Raw genomic sequence first — 24,155 nt, 5'->3', positions numbered from 1 at the left:
TGAGATGCCTGAACACTCACAGACAAGTCTGGCTCAGTCTCTTGTGGGGTCACTGTTCCTTTTTTCCTGGGTCCTGGTGCCCACGAGGTTCTGTTTGTGCCCTCTAACAGTCTGTTTCCCCAGTCCTGTGTACGTCCTGTGTAAGGACTATAAGTTGGAAAGTACTAATTTAAAGCTTGGTAATAGATGAAATCACTTGAGGATAAAAACCTAGAGAAAAATTCTAACTATAATTATGTATGTGATACTTGCTCTCTCATTCTTTAGCATCATAAAAATTGTATAGCCAGGAATATAATGCCAAGATCGCTTTATCATCCATAACTCCTTATTACCATCAATAATATTTACTGACACTTACTTCTTGCCAAGCAGTCTTCATACAGATTATCCCATTTCAAAATTACAATAAAGTTAGTATTATAATTCCTATATTAAAGATTTTGAAAATTGAGAGTAGGGAAGCTCAATAACTTACCCATGTCACATAACTAATAAGTCAGGAAGTTGAAATTTGTATATAGGTCAACTAACTCAAGCCTCAGCTTTTAATTACTGCAAATCATGCATACATTGTCAGCCTATCAATTAACCAGTTTATACGTCTTAAGCAAAATACTTCACGTATTCTGTGTATATGCCCTCCAAAGTTAGAAATTTATCTAAATATTCATTATCCAGTAACTTTTCAATACTAGCATTTATCACTGAATTACTCTTATTACCTCCAAGGAGGCAATAACTGCTGCTCAAGAATAAAAATTATAGGCACATCTCCTAAAATCAAACATTCTGGCTGGTAAATATTGAGTGAGCTAATGCCTGTTGCAGGAGAGGCTGAATGTAAGAATCTAACTTTCCTTAACAGAAAAATAAAGTGGTTTACTCTGTCCATCAACTTAGGCAACACAATAATGTGGTCACACAGATTCTGCCGCTGACTTGATGTTTACTGAGAATGTTTTCATTATCAGCTTGAGTCTTTTCCATGAGGCTTCTCAAACAGGTAAACCAATATTTCCTTGGCATGTCACCATTTGAGGACTAATTTATATATTCTACTTCTTTAGAAAAATATTTCTGCTGACTTTCTTATTTTTAACCATAAACATATACCTAAATATTATATAAATTAGGCATGGCTTTTGCTTCCTATTTTCCCTGTTATGTGTTCAGTCATGTCTGACTCTTTGCAACTCCATAGACTATAGCCTGCCAGGCTCTTCTGTCCAGCGGATTCTCCAGGTAAGAATACTGGAGTGGGGTTGCCATTTCCTCTTCCAGGAGATCTTTCTAACCCAGGGATCAAACCTGCATCTCCTGCATTGATGGGTGGCTTTTGCTTAAGTTTCTAAAATTTTTTTCTATAGCCCATAACAAGCAAGTAAGAATACAAATTATATTATAGTACTTTTATTTAACCCTATATTTTTCCATGTATTTGTCCAATTCACATCTGTATTTAATTTTAGCTTCAAGAAAATGAGATATGAAATAATATTAACAGTGGCTACTACTTATTTCAGTGTTTAGTATCTGACAGGCAACATGCTGAATGCCTTAAATACATCTTCCCACTAAGTTAATCCTTGGAACAACTCTGGCACATAGTATTTTTGCCTCATTTTCACATATGAAGAAACTATGGCTCCATGAAATAAAAAAGTCTCAATGCAGAGCCAAATTTAAACCTGCTCTTGCCCCCAAATCCATGTTCTTGTTTATTATGTGCACTTCCTCCCTTCTGTAAGATGCACACACTCCTTCTGTAATAATCACTTCTACCGAGCCACTTGCTAACATATATTTCCTTGCATTAATTTTCTCCAGGGGATTACAAGAAAATAATTTCTTTCTTCAGATGTGTGGACATGTAAGTAGTAGATCCTAGACGAACATTTAGTTGGCAAAACAAATGATTTTCTAATTGGAAGTCTAAATCATGATTTGGTTGCAGTGAATTCCTGATATGTTAATTCTGTTCCACAGACAAAAGAAAAGAAAAAAAAAAGCTCTGAGGGACATAAGGAATGTGCTTTGAAGCACAATACAACTTCTACTGAAACAATCACATGATCACTAGAATACCTGTTTATTTTAACATGGGATATTGTAGCACAATGTGAAGATTACTAGACAGAGTTAAGCACTTACAAAGAGAAATTCTACCATCTTAGATAAGCCACTCAAAGTAGCAACAGCACAGGCTCTTTAATTGTAAAGCAGAGACAAAGGCATAAAATCAAACATAGCTGAAAAATGTGCAAGAATTTGATTGGCAGTGATACAATTTTATGCATTACAAGCACTACAGTAAAAAAAAAGAAGAAGAAATTCTAATTCTTATAATAAACTAAAAGACTGATTTCATTGAGAACATAGGTAAATATGTTTTGGTAACTAATGTGAAAGAAAGAAAATAAAAGGAAGAAAGGAAGGAAGCAAAGAAGGAAAGGAGGAAGGGAAAGAAAGAAAGGAAGGAAAAGCCTGATAATCTTGGGATGGCGGAAGTAGCCAATACAGTCAACAACTTCAGGCATTCATTGGCCTTGCTACTCAAATTTTGACCTGGGAACTTGTTCAAAGGGCATATTCACAGGCCCCACCCCAGACCTACTGCATCTGCATTTTAACAAGATCCACAGACGATACAGAGGCAGGGTTCTTGGCTGTTTGTATTGTTAGAGAAAGAAAGCAAAACCTCACAACGACTTAAGCTTTCTCTTAAAATTGTCAATCCAGGCCTTATGATGTGGCTTTTGGCTAGTGACTGCAGCAATTTCTCTCAATTACAATTCTCTTCACCCACTCCAGTATTCTTGCCTGGAGAATCCCATGGACAGAGGAGCCTGGCAGGCTACAGTCCATGGGGTGGCAAGAGTCAGATATGACTTACTGACTAAACCACCACCACCACAATTCTCTTCTGCCTAGTATATTTGCAGTTCACCACTGAACAGCACAGTGGGGTTAGGGGTCCCCACCCTCCACACATAGGAAAATCAGCATGTGACTTACAGCTGGCCCTCCCTATATGCAGTTTTGTTATATACAGGTTTCCTTTGTGATTTCAACAAACCTCCAATCATGTAGTAATATAGTATTTACTTGTGAAAGAGATCCACATGCAAGTGGACCAACGTAGCTCAAACCTGTGTTCAAGAGTCTGGCGTGGGAGCTACATCGCTTCAGTCATGTCCAACTCTTTGTAACCCCATGGACTGTAGCCCACCAGGCTCCCCTGTCCATGGGATTCTCCAGGCAAGAACACTAGAGTGGGTTGCTGTGCCCTTCTCCAGGGGATCTTCCTGACCCAGGGATCAAACCTGCATCTCTTATGTCTTACTCATTGGTAGGCAGGTTCTTTACCTCTAGGACCACCTGGGAAGCCCCTCTTAAAGGGTCAACTGTAATTAAAAGTTAGGTGGTCTGCAACAAATGACCTGGTAGTCAATGAATTTGTTTTGTTTTTGTGAAGGGTTTTATGTTTTGTTTTGGCTTTTTAAGAACCAACATTTCTTATGAGTGGACATCAGTTAAAAAAAAAAAAAAACTTTTCACTTCCATGACACAAGTATAAGTGTAAGTGAAGTCGCTCAGTTGTGTTCAACTCTTTGCGACCCCATGGACTGTACCCTACCAGGCTCCTCTGTCCATGGAATTTTCCAGGCAATAGGACTGGAGTGGATTGCCATTTCCTTCTCCAGTGGATCTTCCCGACCCAGGGATCGAACCCGGGTCTCCCACATTGTAGACAGACGCTTTACCATCTGAGCCACCAGGGAAGTTCCACAGCTTACACCCTCCTAAATTCTCAATTGGCTGACCTTGGATCAGCCTGCAAACACCACCATTCACATATATGTACATATATATATATATATTTTATAAAAATGGGCTTCCCAGGTAGCACTAATGGTAAAGAACCCTCCTGCAAATGCAGAAGGCATAAGAGAAGTGGGTTCAATCCCTAAGTCAGGAAGATTCCCTGCAGAAGGGCATGGCAAACCACTTCATTATTCTTGCCTATAGAGTCCCAAGGATACAGGAGCCTGGTGGGCTACAGTTCATAGGGACACAAAGAGTCGGACATGACTGAAGTAACTTAGCACAGACATACTACATAAGAGTATGCATGCTGTGTGCTAAGTCCCTTCAGTGGTGTCTGACTCTGTGTGACCCTATGGACGGTAACCCGCCAGGCTCCTCTGTCCATGGTATTCTCCAAGGCAAGAATGCTGGACTGGATTGCCATACCCTTCTCTTAGGGATCTTCCCAGCCCAGGGATCAAACCCACTTCTCTTATGCCTCCTGCATTGGCAAGTGGGTTCTTTAACACTAGTGCCACCTGGGAAGCCCCACATATAAGAGTATAACACTAAGTTATTAGCACCTCTTCTTAATATCACTTGACTTCTAATTGGCTGACCAGCCAGAAGATCAATTAATGTCCAAAGAACAAAATGGAACCAGAGAAAGCAAACAGGAGGAAGGAAAACAGGATACTTGGCTCAGATAAAAACACTGTTACTGTGAAAACATAGTTAATATCTAATAAGTGTATTAGGATCTCTACTCTTCATGAATTCATTCACTCAGGAAACAAATACTTTCTTTTCTAACAGGCTCACTGGAGTGGGTTCCCATTCCCTGCTCCAAGGGATCTTCCTGACCCAGGGATTGAACCTGAGTCTCCCGCATTGCAGGCAAATTCTGTACCATCTGAACCACCAGGAAAACAATAGACTCACTACCATACACCAATTCTACTATATGGTGCTACACAGAAACATCACAAGGCAACATAAAGAAATCAAGTACAAATTATTTTCAGCCTTTCATTCTTTATAAGGATGTCTGCAGATTTCTGATGATGAGGCAAAGAGGAAGATGAAAAGAAATGCCTTAGAGTCTTGTCTAAAACATTATTAAAATGCATGCTTAATTGTTGGTATGACAACCACTTATATTTCTCCTGTCTGGAGTAAGCATTGAATTTATGGTTGATTCTTGTAAGAAAATCTGAAATGCAGTGCGTGCATGCATGCTGAGTCACTCCGGTCGTATCCAACTCTGTGAGACCCTATGGACTGTAGCCCGCCAGGCTCCTCTGTCCATGGAATTCTCCAGGCAAGAAAACTGGAGTGGGTTGCCATGCCCTCCTCCAGGGGATCTTCCCAACCCAGGGATCAAACCCATGTCTCTTAAGTCTCCTGCATTGGCAGGCGGGTTCTTGACTACTAGCACCACCTGGGAAGCCCCCTAAAATGCAGTAAATGCTCTTAATTTTTTTTCCTTCTCAGCTCTTACATGAAACTCACACACGTTATTTTTCTCCAAAAAAAGAAATCATTATAACTACTTCCAGTTGAGAAAAAAAAAAAAAACAGTATAATGATTTCTTCCCATGCTACTCAATAAATGACTTATATATGTCTATAACCAGGCCTCTGCCTTAATTCCCAAGAACCCTGGAACATTCAATGGTTCAAGTCTTTCCAATTTGAAGATAACAAATTTGGGGAAACCTGTGCTATTTATATTTTACCTTTCCCACTACTTAAATTTAATGACACCCCCCCAAATCTACTACTTCCTAATTTTAATCATACAGTCCTCATCATTGAAAGTGAGTTCACTATTAAACGATCACAAGTCTGATGGCTTCATTGGGAAATCACAATGAACTTCTATTACATTGCCTAAAAGTGTTGCAAAAGACATCCACACACACACAATTTGTTTAAAATCTAAAAACTATTTTTTTTCTAAAAGAATCCATCACAAACAGAGCTAGAAAAAATCTTAGAGATCATTAAAGACAATGTTTGTGTGCCCCTCAAATTCACATGTTAAAACCCTAACCCCAATGTGATAGTATCAGGAGGTAGAGTTTTAGGGATGTGATTAGATCAAGACAGTGGAGCTCTCATGAATGGGATTACTGTCCTTATAAGAAGAGATTAAAAAGAGCTTGCTTCCTCTTTCCTTCTCTCACTGCCAGGTGAGGATACAAGGAGAAGACAGACAGCTCCAAACCAGCAAGAGTGACTTGATCTTGGCCTTTCCAGCCTCCAGAACTGTGAGAAATAAATTTCTCCTGTTTAAGCCACCCAATCTATAGTACTCTGTTATAGCAGTCCACATTGACCAAGGCAGCAATTTATCAGCCAAACCTGACTAGTCACTGAATAGAGGTCCAGGCCACTAATTACTCAGCCAATTATTCTCACACACAGACACATGCACATACACAAACACACACAAGAAAATGCTAAGAGACTGGGATTCAGAAAGTTAAAAAAAAATAGAGCACAGAGTCAACAAAAGTCATACAGCAACCCAATATGGCTATTTATGGCTTATTCTCATCGTTACTAGGTCATAACTGAACCTTAATCAAACAGTAAAGTAAAATAAAACCACAATGGCAATAATAAATTGCAATTACCTAACAATATATCTATATGAAAACATCATTTTGATGTCATAAAATATTAAGTGCCTAAAATTTTAATACTATCATTGTATTTTCAGCCTGAACTTTCCATTAGTGCAAAATCGACTGCTAATAATGAATAATAGTAGCTTTACAAGTTTGAGAAATATTTTATTCAATAAAATGTTGGATTTTTTTTAAGCCTAAGAAAAAGTATTCAGACCTGGAATGAATCATGATGTGATCGAGCCTCGGTTGTATTTAAACGTGTAAATTCTGTTCTAAGCTTTTCCACTCCACTTGAGAAAGAGCAACGACAAGATTCCCAAATGCCAACACAGAAATTTAAAATGCAAACCATAACCCAAAAAAGAAGTATTCTTCCTTTCTCATTTTTAACACTATGCTGACTATCTCCCAAGAGAGGAAAATCCCCATTTTCTCTCATGTTTGTATACAGATATCAGCTCAGTGAATGGGAGAACTTTTATTTCAACTCAGACAAGGCATGATATAAAAGCCATTTTTATATACCCATAAATGCACACATATAATATACATGATGTGTACAAATGTATAATACATATTTATAGCATGGCCAGAGTTCTCATTTTATTTTAACCCTGAATCTCTCTATACATATAATTCCTAGAATGTCTTGAAAGCCTTCATCTTATTATAGATGTTTCAAAATCTATCTCAGTGCAAGCCATTATCAGCTAATGATAAGAGAACAATGGCTTTCCCTTGCATGCCTCTGTTTACCAGACTTTCCCCTTTAAAACCTAAATCCCTCAAGAGAATTTCTTTATTACAGGATTCAGACCCAAAATAGCTTCTTCTCGGCTTAAAATGCTATCGTATCTCAAGCCGAAATCAAGCCTAATTCTTGATCATTTGGGAAGGCAATCCAGGAAATTTGTTTCATTCACTTTTAAGATACTACCTTAAAAAAAGAATGTGCTGCCTATTAAGTGAAACTGAATGTCTTTTATTTATCAGTATAACAGTCTCTTATTCTAGCATGAATACTGTTGGAGAAAATTTTGTGGATGACTTTAAAACTTCAAGTGGAAAGTTAGAATTCTATTTATTAAGAGAAGTCTGGCTTACAATCTAGAAAACTAAAACAGATCTGAAATAAAATTAAAAACCAGGTATGTTGCCTCTTTAGTAATAAAAATGAAATAATAATTATGTGAGCCACAGTAACATTGACAAATAGAAGGCACAGTTATCTCAGCATTTGCTATGCACTAAACACACACCAAAAAAGACATTCCCAGCAAATCTATATAGAATGTTACCAGTGAAGGTGAATGAAGCCAGCAAGGATAGAAATTATTAGTGGCCTGGCTGGAAAAGCATGTTGGGCCTGAGGCAAAAGAAGTTTTTTAAATAGCAGAGTGTTCTGAAATAGAAAGCATGTTAAACAGAATTGCCCGAGGACTGTTAGGAAATGAAAAATTACACTAACTGCATTGGGAACAGCAGCCTGATAAAAGCACAATGCACAATTACAATCTTCTTCACAAGTAGTATTAGACACGAGAAAGGTTAAGCTGTATGTGGGAAAGGTTATGCCCACCACAGGCCACTACATGATAGAAGAATTACTTTCAAACGTTTCTAGGGACCCTCCAACAACTATGGCAATAAATATTTCTATATTTCTAATATTACAGAACAAGCTGGACTAGACCCCCAGTCAATATCTATTTGCAAAGCACCCCTGGCATGCAAACCTCTACTCTAAGCTCCATGGAAAACACTAAAAGGCAATAATGCGTTCCCTCAACATATTCGTCTCTTCTTAAATTCAAAACACACAGCCAGCATCCCAGGGATGCTCAGTGAGTCAGCAAGTTCTGAGCAGCTACACCGTGGAAAACAAAAGTCTGAAGCTAGAAGGAAAACAGTATTCCACAGAAAGAATCTGACCGCTCATGAGGGCAGATACTTTCATAAACAGGAATGTTTTTAGCTACTATTACAAGGATCACTATTAAGTATGCAAAGTGAGTAGGTACAAAATGAGTTAAAAGTATGAAGGCTGAAGAAACTATCATCTAGAGGAAATGAAAGCAAGCTGTGAAGAAAAGTGCATAAAACCCAAAACATGTACGTGTTCATGCACACAAACACCACAATGTTGTCATTACTTTGAAAAGTGATCAAGGAGCAATCCTTCCAACCCTCTTCTCTTCTAAGCAGAGACCAACTCAGGAATAATGCAAGTCATAATGAGTCACTACACATAAGCAGGATTCTCAGGACAAGGAAATTAGGAACAGCTGTTACTTGGGCTGAGTCAAAGTGAGGCTGCATATCCCCAAAGGTCTAGGACTATTAGAGCACAGAGGAGCCACCTGATCTCAGTTACTTCATCAAGAAGTACCAGATTTACCTTGGCTGACCCAGGTTTTTGTTCTGTCTTGTGTGTGTGTGTGTGTGTGTTGTCTGTCATGGGACAGAAGTAATGCATATAACATGTGAAAATATGATACAAATAAGCAATCACATAAATGAAAAGGGCAAGGTGGACAAGCCATGCCAAATAATCTGGGGGAAATATGGCTAAACACCCTCAGGGTTTAGTATTGGCATATCTCCATGTTAACATTTAAGCCACCATCCATTTATCTTTTTTCAAGTATTAAAAAAAAAAAGTTACCAGTCAATAATTTCTGACTCCAAGTCTCAGGCTAAATCAAAATCTCTCCGGGTCTACTTGTTTCTGCTACCATGAACACAGGGCTGATCGCATCTTTCTCCCTTCTTAATCTTCCCCTTCAGTGTCTTTATAGGTCATACCAACTCTTACCATAAAAAGCTCCTCTTTGAAATAAACAACCTAAGGCTGCATTCTATAATATGGCAGCCACTAGCCATATGTGGTTACTGAGCACTTGAAATATGGTTAGTCCCAATTAAGATGTGCTGTAAATGCAAAAAACACATCACATTCCAAAGACTTCATATGAAAAACAAATGTGAAATATTTCATCAGTAATTTGTTAATGCTGACACAGTATATTTTGAATACACTGGGTTAAATAGTATATATTATAAAAAATGATTTTATCTGTTTCTTTTTACCATTTTAATGTGGCTAATAAAAAATTTTAAATTAAATGTATGGTTCATATTATATTTCTATTGGATAGAGCTGATCTAGATGAGATACTTATGGTGGGGTCAGGCAGAGTCATTCAGTGTTCATCTGCATTTGTGCAACCTTCCTGACTGGGTGATACTCATCAAAATGTCCCTCTGACTTATTCAGAAATAGGTGTCCTTAACTTACTTAGGAACTGCCTTATTGCCTCCAAAAATAGTCCACCATCCCTTCCAAAAGGGGCTTATCTGGTACAAAGAAACATACCATTATGTTATCAAATATGATTTATAAACTATTTTAGAGGCTTCAGTTCTTACACAATGTAGCAATTCTTACACAAGCACATTCTGCAACTGAACCATTTTTACAAATAAACTTCCACTTAAAAGCAACAAAAACGGGTAAAGTCAAATTATAATTCATTATGCAGTCATCCTTCAGTATCCACACAGAACTGGTTCCAGGACCAATTCCCCCTACTCTCTACAAATACCTAAATCCACAGATGCTCAAGTCCTTTATATAAAATGGTGTAGCATGTAGTATTTTCATACAACCTATACACATCCTCCTACACACTTTAAGCCATTTCTAGATTACTTATAATACCTGCTGCTGCTAAGTCACTTCAGTAGCGTCCGACTCTGTGCGACCCCATAGACGGCAGCCCACCAGGCTCCCCCATTCCTGGGATTCCCCAGGCAAGAACACTTGAGTGGGCTGCCATTTCCTTCTCCAATGCATGAAAGTGAAAAGTGAAAGTAAAGTCATTCAGTCGAGTCTGACTCTTAGCAACCCCATGGACTGCAGCCTACCAGGTTCCTCCATCCATGGGATTTTCCAAGCAAGAGTACTGGAGTGGGGTGCCATTGCCTTCTCCACTTATAATACCTAATACAATGTAAGTATGTAAATAGTTGTAAACACAATGTAAATGCTATGTAAATGGTTGCCAGCACAAAGCAAATTCCAAGTTTTTCTTTTTGGAACTTTCTGGAATTTTTTTATTCCCAAATATTTTGAATCATGGTTGGTTGAATCCTCAGATGTGGAACCTGCAGACTCTGAGGACCAACTGTGTTTTAATTTAACATCTTAACTATCATATCCTTTGACTCTTTCCAAAAAATGAGTCCCTTAGACTTTGTCCACATTGAAGACTAAGTCCTCTCTTTATAAAGAAATAATTTCAAGTGCTTAAGGTAATTCAAGTGAATTTCTTTGTTCTATGTACTCCCCTTCCTTAACAGAACAGGACATGGTTTTATTTGTCTTACAATGCATTTTATGCACAAATATCTTCTATAATCATGTTTACTTATAATCTCTTCAATTAGAGCTCCCATCAAGTATGATGATGTGTGTGCTCAGTCATGTCCAACTCTGCAACCCCATGGACTATAGCCCACTAGGCCCCTCTGTCCACGGGGATTCTCCAAGCAAGAACACTGGAGTGGGTTGTCATTTCCTCCTCCAGGGGATCTTCCCTACCCAGGGATCTAAACTGTGTCTTCTGCCACAACCCCTGTACTGCACATAGATAACTTTACATCTGAGCCACCAGAGAAGCCCCTCATCAAGTAGGAAGTGTATCTTTTATTTGTTCCACTATCATATAGAAAAATGTCTGGGACAAAGACGATAGCAAAAATTGGTTTGTTAAATAGAAAATTAAGCCAACAGCCTGTAACTCATATATCCACGTATACCCTGGAACAATATATGTGGAGAATAATTTTCTTTATGTGATCACTATATCTATCTTATCTTAAAGACCCCTATTCAGTGAAACTCATGATAAAAATGTAAGAAAAGTAACTTTGATACTAAAATAAAACCACTTTTACTGAAAATAAGTTAGAAAATCATTGTGACCATTGAAATAAAAATCTGATTAACAATACTAGCATGCATGCGTACATGCTAAAGTCACTTCAGTCTTGTTCAACTTTGTGCGACCCTATGGACTGCAGCCCTCCAGGCTCCTATATCCATGGGATTCTCCAGGCAAGAATACTGGAGTGGGTTGCCATGCCCTCCTCCAGGGCATCCTCCTGACCCAGGGATGGAACGCACGTCTCTTAAGTCTCCCGCATTGGTAGGTGGGTTCTTTACCACTAGAGCCACCTGGGAATCCCAAAACTAGTATATATGGATTGTTATTTTCAAAAACCTAGAATATTTGCTTAAAACTAATTTGGCCCATGACAAAACTCAGTTTTGAACTAAAGACTAAACACACCTTGCATTGCTCCTCAAAATACCATCTGATTAACAGTAGCATCAGCACCATCTGTTCAGTTTAGTCACTCAGTCGTGTCTGACTCTTTGTGACCCCATGAACTGCAGCACACCAGGCTTCCCTGTCCATCACCAACTCCTGGAACTTGCTCAAACTCATATCCATCAAGTCAGTGATGCCATTCAACCATCTCATCCTCTGTCATCCCCTTCTCCTTCTGCCTTCAGTCTTTCCCAGCAAACAGGGTGTTTTCTAATGAGTCAGTTTTCTGCATCAGGTGGCCAAAGTATTGGAGCTTCAGTATCAGTCTTTCCAATTAATATTCAAGACTGATTTCCTTTAGGACTGACTGACTTGATCTCCTTGCAGTCCAAGGGACTCAAGAGTCTTCTCCAACACCACAGTTCAAAACCATCAATTGGAAGCTTCTTAAAAATGCAGAATCTCAGGCTCAATGCACATAAAATGATGTTTACATACATTGTAATAAAAATTATTATCATGACAATGATGATGTCTATTTATTATTATCAACAGAGTTTTCAGAAATCTCTTTCAGATGTTTAGTGCCTCAGACCCATCATAGCTAGTAATCATTGTAGAATGTACAAATTCTCAGAAGTTCCACTTTACTTTTTTGTTTAAAGTGGATAAATTTTTAGCTATCTTATTCATAAATTTTGCAAAATAATTTACTAACAAACAAGATGTTATGTTTCATCTCATAACATCTAACCAGTTTGCTTGGAAATTGACATGCTCAGATTTATGATTATTAATAGCACAATGAATCCTGATAAATATCAAAATAAATAGTAAGACTGAAATAAAAACCAAAGGCTAATCTCAGTCAGATTAAAAAGCAACTAATCTTGGGAAATATTAATATTAGCATTACCTTTGTTAAAATTTAACAAATTCATTTCTACAAATGAGAGTATAACATAAAATTTTGGAAATTGACCTGTCATTGAAGTCAAGTAAACAGATACATTGAATGAATAAAATATTATTTTTCAAAGTAATATTTTTAATAATACAGAACTGAAAAATATACAGTACTGACAAATGAGTAGGTTCTAAGTAGAAGACATTAAATAAGAAAAACTTTGGAAATTAAAATTAAAATTACAAATCCTATCTGTATAGAGTAATATCTATATGTATTTGGAATATAAATCAATAGGATAATGCTATAACATGATAAAAAATATGCAAATTAAAAACTGTAAAAATTCTCAAGTAACTACTTGAGGATAAATTATTATTATCTTTCACAAACTATTTTTCTTCTGCTTCCTAAAGTTCGATGGGCTGCCATATGATAATAACCAAAAGTTAAAACAAGATCTTAGAAATAAGAAAACTGACAGGTTAATTAGTTCCCACTGCTTTTAATAATCTAGAATATACATAAAAATTGTCATCATTTATATATTTCAGTTAGACCTAACTAAAAGCTAATTTTTTTGATCAGGTGGCTCCCCAGTATGTCTGTCAGAGTTTAAAGGTGAAAGTGATTCCTTGAAAAGGAATTTTTTTAAAAATCCCTTCAAACCTTAAGCAAAAATTAAACTCAAAATGGATCAAATGTAAAATGTAAACAATAAAACTTCTAAGAGAAAACATCAGAGGAAATCTTCAGATCCTAGAGCTAGACAAAGAAATCTTACAGGTGACAACAAAAACACAACCCACACAACAAAACAAAATCAATAAACAGATTTCATCAAAATTTTAACTTTTATCTGTGCAAGACACTGTTAAGAAGATGAAAAGGCAAAGTTACAGCCTAGGATAAAATATCTGCAAAACAAATACCTGACAGTGGAATTGTATCTAGAATATGTAAAGAAGTTTCAAAATTCAAAGATTAAAAGAAAGAAAGACCAATCCAGTTAGCAAATGGACTAAAGATGGAAAGAGACATTTCACCAAAGAGGATACACAAATGGCAAATAACACTTTAAAAGACTTTCAACATAAATCAGCTATTATAAAAATGCAAATTAAAACTACACTGGCCTATCACTACAAACCTAATATAAGAGCTAACATTTTTAAAAGTGCATTACCAAATGCTGGGAAGGATGCAATGAACTAGTTCCCTCATACAGTTCTGGTGGGAATACAAAATGATACAGATACCATGATAAATAGTTTGGCAATTTCATACAAACGTAAACCTACATTTTCTATTGTTGTTGTTCAGTTGCTAGGTTATATCCGACTCTACATGACTCCATGGACTGTAGAAGAACTGTCAGGCTCCTCTATCCATGGAATTCTCCAGGCAAGAATACTGGAGTGGGTTGCCATTTCCTTCTCCATTTACCATAGGACCCAACAATTACACTCCTACATAGTTCTCCCAAAGAAATAACATCCAAATATAATATATATATCTTAGCTTTACTGCAATATTTTTAATAGCCAAAAACTGGAAATAATCCCAATGTCCTTCAACAGGTGAATGGATTAACTGTGGTAAACCCATTCAATCGAATACTATTCAGTGACAAAAAGGAACAAACTACTGATATAGGCAATTTGAATGGATCTCAAAGGCACACTCTGAGTGAAAAAAAAGTCAACTTCAAAGATCATATATTCTATGATTTAATTAATATAACATTCAAAAAAATGGAAAATACTAAAGAGATATAAAACAGATCAGTAATTGCCAGAGTTTAGGGATGGAGGGAATGGGAGTAGTTTAACTATAATGAATGTAGAGTTCCTTTGTGGTGATGGAATGGTTCTGTATCTTCATTGTAATGCCAGTTGTATGAATGTATACGTGTAATAAAACTGCACAGAAGTATATGTAAAGACTGTTGAAAACTAAATAAGGTCTGCAGATTGTATCAATGTCAATTTCCTGGTTTTGAAACTGCAATACAGTTAAGCAACATATTACCACTGGGGCAAGCTTGGCTATTAGGACAGGAACCTTCTCTGCACTATTTTTGCAACTTCCTGTGGTCTGTAATTATTTTGACATAATTTTTAAATCCAGTCTAACACAATTCACACTGTATTTTTTTACTGTCCTCTAACTCTAAAGTTACCTTAAACCTACCATAACCAACTTCAGTTTTGATAGCATTCTTATTTCTCTGTATTTCCTGCTTATGTGTTGTATTTCTGAGTAGAGGTTTCCTTAATACTACATGGATAGCACATAGTTTTCAATAAGGGCATTTTAGGGAAGTGAAGCAAAAAGGGACTCATTCACTTCACCCACTCCTATCACTAGCAAGCACAATTTACACAACTAAAAGAGCACTGACAACCAAAATGGTCAAGAAGATGAAAGACTCATACATGTAAACAAAAGCACAAATAAGTAAACAAAAATATCAGGGGTTATTAATGCTGAAAAGTAAGAACTAGAGGAGGAAAAAAGCTTGGAAATGACCAACATGAATTTGGTTGTGAATCTCTAGAATCCTGGAAAAATCACCAATCCTCTTGAGAAAAGACTGTAAAACAATGAAAAGGCAATGGTAACTCACTCATTAGTTACTCCTGACCTCCAAAGAGCAGTATAAAATGATCATGGGTAACAGACTTATAACCTCTTAGGAAAAAAAAAAAAAAAACTAATATGACCCCACATATATTAGTGATCTATTCTGATATCAAAGAGGAATCATTATGCTGTCTTCATTGTCTAAGACAAAAAAGGAGAATCCCATTCTTCCACAAATTGCTCATTATTGTCAGAGAAGAAACACTGAACATGCCTATGATGATAAAACCTATATGTATATGTTAAGTCTGTTGAGGTATGTTCTGAAGAACAAAGCATACGCATCTTAAGCTTTTAGAAGAATAGTGTAAAAGCCTATAAACTTGTATGTAGTTAGGTAACAAAAGACAATTCATAGTTTGAAGACTGAGCATTAACTAACTTATCATCTTTAATTTAGTTCTTTTCTTCTTTCTAGCTCCACAAATACAATATTCTTCAAATAACTTAAAAATAAAGCAGATCATTTTTGAGTGAGCCCAAGAGAAATTGGAAAAATTATTAGTAATTGATAAACTCATTTCCTCTCAAAACATCCTCATATTTTTAAGAGTAAAATACCTATGAAATTTAAAAGAGAAGACAGCAGTGCTCCCCAAATCACTGGGCCAGGTCACACAGGTGAAACAAATAGGTTCATCTCGGACTAAAGCAAGCACAAAGGTCTGTACATGTTCCAGGAGAATAATTCAGAAAAATACAGATAGGGTAGAGCAAAGTGAAAGCCAAGCCCCAGAGGCTGGTGATTCTGAGGGATTTGGCTACAGACTTCTCTTCAAAGTGGAAATGCCTGGATTCTGCTCAGAAAGATTTGTACTCAGATATGATATTGGGGAACTATAGCACAATCTCACTGGGACATTTCATCTTTAGCCAGATATGGTCTCCTCACTGGAGCAAAGGAAAGAGCTGAGGGAAGTTGTGATAGATGAGGTCAAAGGCATTTCTCAGGAGAATATGTGTGCAATGGAAAGCCCATTGATTACGCAGGCCCACTTTCAGCTAAGGATGGCCAAGACATGGGACAGCTCTAGTCAATAATTTGCAAACTCAAAAGAATGAGATGGAGTTTACAGGTAAACTAACACATGCTTGGCTAAAATGGACATAGTGAGTTGGCTTGTATTCCTGCTAGGAAGATAGATATGGTCTCAAGATATGCCCAGCCATCTTCTAAGAGTAAAAATGAAAACCATTTGCTAAAGACAGTAGAGGCCAAAGATAAATGATGAATCAATGCTCAGGACCAAATCACTTACCTTCACTTTCTTTGTGAGAAATACAAACTTCTATGTCCATAAGTCACAGTTTGTGGGATTTTCTGTTCTTTGAGGGCATGTTTGATTTCTGTTACATATACCTAAATATGTAACTGATTTGATCATGTTCAATAATAGGGAATGTACTTGTATTATGCAGTTATTCATAATTAAATACTATCTGTGACTAGTTGCTTATCATTTATGAAAATAAAAATAAATTACATTGATTATATTGAGTAGCATATGATTTTAGTAGTAAAAAAAATTATTTCTCACTTGCTAAATATTTAGAAAACTTCAAGTTACATATATAAGAAATATATATGCAGACTTGGTTTCTGATTATCGCATTCTGGATTATCACCTAGAGGATATACCCAGAAACCATCTAATGACAATTTATTCCTCAAGGGATCTACTAAAGCACACATGAATATTTCATTCCTTTGTTTTATGTATCTTATCACAAATTCAAACATACTGAAAATAACTGAAATCATCAGATAAAAAAAGAGAGGATAAAATAGACAAGGTAAGACATGAGATTTAAATTTTTTATTAATAGATCATAAGTTCAGACTCCCACTAGATAATTCTCTCATTTGCAAAATTTTAAGCTGCTATTATATATTTTTCCTACTTATTTTCAAAGTTGTTTCTACTATTAGTAAACTCGGTATGACCATTCCTCCAAGTGTCCAGAGTTCAGGAGGAAGAAATTCCCTGCAGCTGATTGATGCCCAAGAATATGAACACTGAGCAGTCACATGAACGAAGACAAAAAACAGAAAAGGAAGATCAAGAGAAGAGTGACTTTAGGTTTCCACAGTCGAGCATTTACCTCTCTCAATAAAAGGAGCTTTGTGCTCTTTACATCCCAGCACTCATCTTGCCTTCAGCTTGTAGTAAACTGGCAATTGGTTTATGATTTTGTCTCCATGTTAGGGATCAAAGTTTAAACATATTCTTTTCTTCTCCATTAGATGATGATTAAAACTACCATCTCCTCACCTCATTCATACAATTGCACTGTTGGTAAAGAGAAGGCTTAGGGTAAAGATACTGTTAAGCAGCAAAGAGCTGTAGGGAATTTCTGGTCAGGAATTTCAGGATACAGGATTAAAGCTTATCTTTACATATATTCCTCGTCCTCAAGACACCCCTATGAGGTGAGAGCAATTCATATTTTTCTGAGAGAGAAACTAAGGTTCACAGAGGTTGGTTGACTAATTTGCCCTTGAGTGTGAAGCTATTTAGCATTCATGACAGGTAAAATTCAAACTTCATTTTGCTCTTGCACTTTGCAACATGGACACTCTACCATATGTTCATTTTTTTCCATATTACATGTGAAGAAACTAAATTTAGGATCTAAGTTATTATGATCTTTTAAACAATAGAAATCACTACATTAGGATAGTCACTATAACTTAATGCCAACTGCACAATAAATTAGTGAATGTAAATTGTATAACATATGTCTAAAGTGAATTTTTGCCTTCTTTCGATGTACTGGGCTCCTGTTACCCTAAACACAAAACAGAATAGGGCTGATTTTGGATTTTAAGATCAAAAAAATCTGGACTCAAAACAGTAGTGAGCCTCTACTGATAAGTGGACATCAATACAAAAAGAGAATCCACTCTTCAGTGAAATAATAAAGTCACTTTAGAATGAAAGGCACCTGATAGCAGCAGTTCTCTCCAATGAAAACACTCATGTTTTCCTTTAATATCTCTATACGCATAATTCAAGTTGAGCACATGCTTTCAAATACAAGCAGCATGATATACTTATCAATCTAAAACAATAGCACATTTCACAGGGTCTGTGTTATTATCTCGATGATTAACTGGGGTCAGCCTGGTGGGAGCAGAACTGAATCCTCTGAGAAGTTATCACTGAGTCGTTTCTCAAGAGATGGTGCAGCAGTCATTCTCAAGAGATGGTGCAGCAGGCTTTAGTTTAGAACCTACACTACCCTAGTTTAGAACCTACACTAGACCAAATGCTCCATGGAGTCATTTTAAGGCACTTTGAAAATGAGAAGAGGTCAGAGCCTCTTGCCCATCACTATAAAGAATTCAGGAGTGACTCAAGAGTTAGTACAGATCTTAGCTGCAAAGAACAGAAGAGCAGGCCAGGTACAACTGGTAATTTTTGGATTCTTTTTTGCCTTCTAGAATATGGACATATTCTAGAGTTATAGACTTTTTTCGAAGTCTACAACTTGGCTAGACACTGAGAAAAGTGCACCATTCAGCTACAATATAAAATTCCTGCACCGTGAGAATCAATTTTTGGTGTGGCTGCTGATATACAAACTCTAATCTACATTCTAATTCTGATTAGACACCAGTGTAAAAGCTATTTTCATTTTTAACAAAATAGGGATGTTCACTGTAATTGTGATACTTAACAGAGTTGGGCTCACAAAAACCTCTCTTCCCATTCTTGAGCATGCAATTTGACCTGAGGCTCTCTTCAAACTGAATATTTCTTCAGTGATTAAACCCATAGTCTCTGTGGATATGGAAATATCTAATTAATAACAAATTTCTTTATTTCTCCAGTTATTTTTAGCTTTTTACTTGAACATACATTCCTTTACCCTAGACACACAACTCCTGGTAACTCCTGGTAACTCCCTTCTTCTCTGTCCATCCATCCTAGCTAACCTTTTTAGCTTAAAGTGAGCTGACCTGAGACTTACTGGTGTAGAAAGAGAAAAGCAAATGCAGAAGACATTAATCCGTTCATTCAACTACTATACTGTTTCCTATAGACCATTTTTACAGTCTGAGAATGTAACAGCGAGCAAAGAATATGGACAATGTACCCACCCATAGGAGCAAATAATGTAGGGGGAGACACAACAGAGCAAAAACACAACTGGATTACAGTGGATGATCATCCTTACAATGCAGGTTTCCAAGGTGGTGGGTAAGAGGTGGGAAAAAGGTTTGAGGCTGAGAAGAGGTCAGGAAAGGCGTGTAATTCATCTCTAGCCTGTGTCGTCAAGCATGTACAGGCACTAACAAGACAGAAGCAAAGCATGCAGCAAGCAGAAGAAAGAAACTACTAGAGCCACAGCCAGAGCCACAGCTAGACCAAAACATGGTCTGGTGTCCAGGACAGAACAAAGTTCCAGAAAACTTCAAATTGATATTCTTTAAACATTTGGTAACGATCTATGCAAGTTATTCTAGTGATATTTTGGTGCCCCTTATAGAATAGTCTGCAGACATCCCAGCTTCCTCTTTACATTGAGCCCCATTCTGATTAGATGGTACCCAGTGAGAAGGAGGGTACACAGATGCTAAAAAAGTCAACAGGGACCAGATAATAGTCTTCTAGGTCATGAGAAAGAGACCACACTATACTTTAAGAGCCATGGAACTGTTGAGAAGATTTCAAAAGAGAGAACAACTGTGAGCTGTTTTTATAAACCAGGTTAGAGATACTAGCAACTTGAGTATGAGCATAGCAGTAGGAATACAGTGCCACATATACTTGAAAGTAGCTAGGAACTACTGTTGACTAGACTTGGAGACAAAAAGGAAAAGGGGAGAGGACTAATTAATACCACACATGGAGATAAGGTATAAAAGGATGATCAGGCTTGGGATGAAAAACCCTAAGTTCAGTTTTATACATTTTGAGTATTACACTTACAGTACATCAAAATGCAGACACTGATAGTAAGACCAGAAGACTAAGACCAGGGGAGATTTAGGGTGAAAACAGATGTGGGCAGCCTCTGTACACAGATGGAATTCTTGGGATGGATGAGAATGCCTAGGGAAAGTATGCATATAAAATAGAAATACATAAAGGAACCAAACGAAGAGCCCCGAGAATCTCTTATATTAATAATCTGAAAGAGGCTAAGGAGAAACCACTAGAGATGATGGAAGAAAAGCAAAAGCTACAGTATCATGGCATCAAGGATCTAATAAGTGGTCCAAAATGTCCAATACTAGAGATAAAGAAATATGCGCTAAATTACCAAGAAGTCATTTTTTATGAACTTGTTGAAAGAGTTTTAGTAAAGAAAGATTAATTCCAGCTACAGCGAGTCATGAGAACAACTCATCACTGGGCCAGATCTCAGGTTCTTCATGTGTAAAACAGGAAAAACAAAAAAGCACCCACTCTTCCTACCTTGTAGTTCTGTTACAAGGATTCAATACTATAATATATATAAAAGTTACTATATAAACTTTAAACAGAGGGTATATACAAGTATTACTGCAACTAGGTTGTTCATCCTGCTGTTCACAATTAGGTCTTCTGTTCCACCCACACGGTTGAGAAGTCACATTTGACTTACACTGGCCAATATATGAATCAGCTGAAGTAGCTGATTGCTAGGCAAAACCTGTAAGAAAACAGTGCATAGTTGAACATTTTCTCTGTTCCTTGCCACTGACACTTTAGAAACATGTTTCAAAATGAAGGCTTCATCAGCCTAGATCCTTGAATGACTGCCATGAGAAGAGCCCGACTCCTGCTGGCATGTAACACAGGGACAAGCAATTAGTGCTTGTTTTCAAGCACTAAGATGTTTGAATTATGATACAGCAACTAATTGCCATATAAATAACAGGGAAAAAAAAAAAGCAGAAGGCCAAAAAGAAACTCCTATCTTAGGAGGTAATCAATGAGACATCATACGGCCTATCACACAAAATAATGTCTAATTTTTATTTTATGGCAAAAAGTAATTCACTAATCATCACACTTGATTCAAAATTCTTATAGTTACAGAAAAGGTAAGAAAGAACAAATGTACATTGAGAAATTTCTAATGAAGACACAGTCGTTGGAGAAGAATAAGACAGTCCATCAGTGAGAAACTGCCTCCACCGTCATTGTTATACTGCTGTTATTTGCACTCTAAATTTTCTCCACTGCTTAGTAAGCAAACTTTGCACCTATGTTTGGTTGTATATTTGTGTTAGGCCAAAGATACACTGCCTGAGTGGATGATTAGAAATGAACAGAAAATAGGAATAGTAACCAGAACCAAACTCTATGAAGGAGAAATTCTTTTATTCTTCAAATGCTAAAACTTAAAGTTACTCCTGCCAAACACTAAATTACTATTTGATATGCCTAAATGGAACATGTGTGCTGGAAAATGGCAATTACTCAGAACCAAGGCCAGAAGTAGTATTCAGGTCAGAGTGAGGCACAAGGACCCATTGGACAAGCTTTTTCATCAAGAACACTGGAATGCCCCCACGTCTTTATTCTGGCCTTTGTCCCTCTCATTAGTTCTGACAAACCATGAAAGCACATCAAAACTGCTTCAATCTCAATGGAGTTGAAGTGAAAGAACATTAAAGAAACACTTACCAAGGGATGTTTATCTACCTGTGACTTTTTTTTTAAACAGAGAGGAAAAGAAACATAGACAAAACATTTCCATACCTCTTCTTTTAGAAATGTCTTATGTGTCATTTTACAAAGCATCCAAGAAAATTAGTGTCATTATTAATAAGAACATCAAAAAAAATCTGACCATCATCTTTTGCTCTAAAATTTTTTGACTATTTCTAAATCATATCTAATCTTAAACAATGATAATTACATACTCAATTTTTCTGAAAGCACTACTGCAAAAACTGAAGGCAATTCACAAGGTTGTTCCCCAAATGGCTTATATAAAGGCCCAACATCTGATTAACTGAGCAACAACTCAAGGTGACTCCTTTGAGGAGACCTCACGGCATTTGGTGGCGCTAGTGTTAAAGAGCCCGCCTGCCAGTGAAGGAGACATATGACACATGGGTTCCATCACTGGGTCAGGAATATCCCCTGGAGGAGGGCATGGCAACCCACCCCAGTATTGTTACCTGGAGAGTTCCATGGACAGAGAAGTGTAGCAGGCTACAGTCCATAGGGTCGCACAGAGTCAGACACTATTTAAGAGATTTAGCAGGCACCCGTGCATTAGGCTATACAAGCTCTGGAATAAAGTGTTGAATTCAACTGTGTCCCTTACTTTTTGTTTCTAAGAAAGTGAAACTGCTCTGTCCTGTCTGACTCTTTGTGATCTCACGGACTGTAGACTGCCAGGCTCCTTCATCAGTGGGCTTTTCCAGGCAAGAGTACTGGAGTTGGTTGCCATTTACTGCTCCAGGCGATCTTCCCAACCCAGGGATGCATCCTGGGTCTCCCACATTGCAGGCAGACTCCTTACCGTCTCAGCCTAAGGGACCCTTAATAAAGAGGTGCTGAATAAGTAACAATGCCAGGTCATCAACCTAAGACTTTCTTTTCCAAACACCAATCAATTGTGTTTCATTATGCCCAATACTGCTTCTTGCTAGCAACTACTATTAAGTATTCTACTTGAAACTATGACTAGGTATACTCTGCTGCCAAGGTAGTTTTGAAGTGCCTCTGCTAAAAGGGCAGAAACCATTAAATCACAATGTGCTTATCTCACAAATATAACTACTATAACAACTATTTTAGTCTTAAAAATTATACCTTTTAAGTTGAGCTGACTACTGGAATTATTATCTTACCAACTTTAAAATAAGAGGAGATAAGCTAAAAGTATACTAAATCGGCATCTAGAAGTTTGGCTTTACTTGACGTTCTCCATCTTCAGGATGACAATGCCAAACACGGATTAAGAGGGTTAAAAAGGGGGGGGGGGGGGGGAGGGAGCAAGATGACCAAGATACATTTAATCATCTCTGAGAGGAGAAATATTAACAACGGGGCGGGGTGGGGGGAGTGGGGAAGCTGCCTGAAAGAATCCTATTGGATGTAAAGTCACAATATTGTCTATTAAATAAACGAGTAAGTTTTTAAAGCGCAGTTACACAGGCCGGGTGTTGTGCACACGCTAATTCACAGGACCACCCTGGTGCATGGAAGAATCATTAAACCTGCAGTGCCACGGCCTCCCTCTGCATCAGCACCTGAGGAAACGCGCAGGCTGGCAGCCAAAGCACACACCCAGTAGCACAAAATCGCCGATTCGAAGGGAGGAGACAGGGATGAGTAAAGTTTATTCAGCACTTCTGCTTCTAGGCGGGCGGTAAGAGTTGTCAACCCACAACTCCGGAAGCTGCTGAACCCAATTACTGAACTCAACCCTTAGTCCACGCTCAGAAGCTGCAACCCACCAAGGTGTGGGGCGGGGCCGGCGGGGGTGGAGCCGACGAGGGGCGGGGCCCGCATGCCCAGGAGCAAAGGGGCGACGGGAGCCCAGAAGACCTGCTTCCTGGTTCAGAGGCGTGGCGGGTGGGGGGGTTCATGGGGGGATGGGGGGAGAGCTCCAAGGTCGGGGGCGGTACCTGCGCTGGAAGTCCGGAGCGTAGGGCTTCAGGTACGGGTCTGTCTCTAGAAGGCGGGCTAGTTCGGGCACGTCCGCCAGAGCGGCGGCTAGCGCTTCCTCAGAGCATTCGGCCCCAGCCGCCTCAGCCGGGAGACCTGCTGGAGCCGCCATCTTCCGCCGCAGCCCGAGTAACCGAGGCCCGAGAGGGTCGAGTGGAGCCGGAGCGGCCGCGGGAGCTTTAGCCCGGAAGAAAGC

At 37.9% G+C, this 24,155-nt stretch overlaps 1 protein-coding gene across 1 annotated transcript in view; it reads right to left on the bottom strand.

The window, feature by feature from the left end:
* GBE1 (glucan (1,4-alpha-), branching enzyme 1) overlaps positions 1-24,149 on the bottom strand; it is a 313,528-nt gene extending 289,379 nt beyond the window's left edge. The window contains exon 1 of the mRNA XM_010844338.1: positions 23,920-24,149. Within this exon, the coding sequence (XP_010842640.1) occupies positions 23,920-24,071 (152 nt within the window). The 5' untranslated portion in view covers positions 24,072-24,149. The remainder of the gene's footprint in view (positions 1-23,919) is intronic.
* Positions 24,150-24,155: the final 6 nt, after the last annotated feature.

This window comes from Bison bison, unplaced genomic scaffold (assembly GCF_000754665.1).
Source record: "Bison bison bison isolate TAMUID 2011002044 unplaced genomic scaffold, Bison_UMD1.0 scf7180017864200, whole genome shotgun sequence".
NCBI classification, from domain to species: Eukaryota; Metazoa; Chordata; class Mammalia; order Artiodactyla; family Bovidae; genus Bison; species Bison bison.
This window is presented reverse-complemented; position numbering and strand designations above follow the sequence as displayed.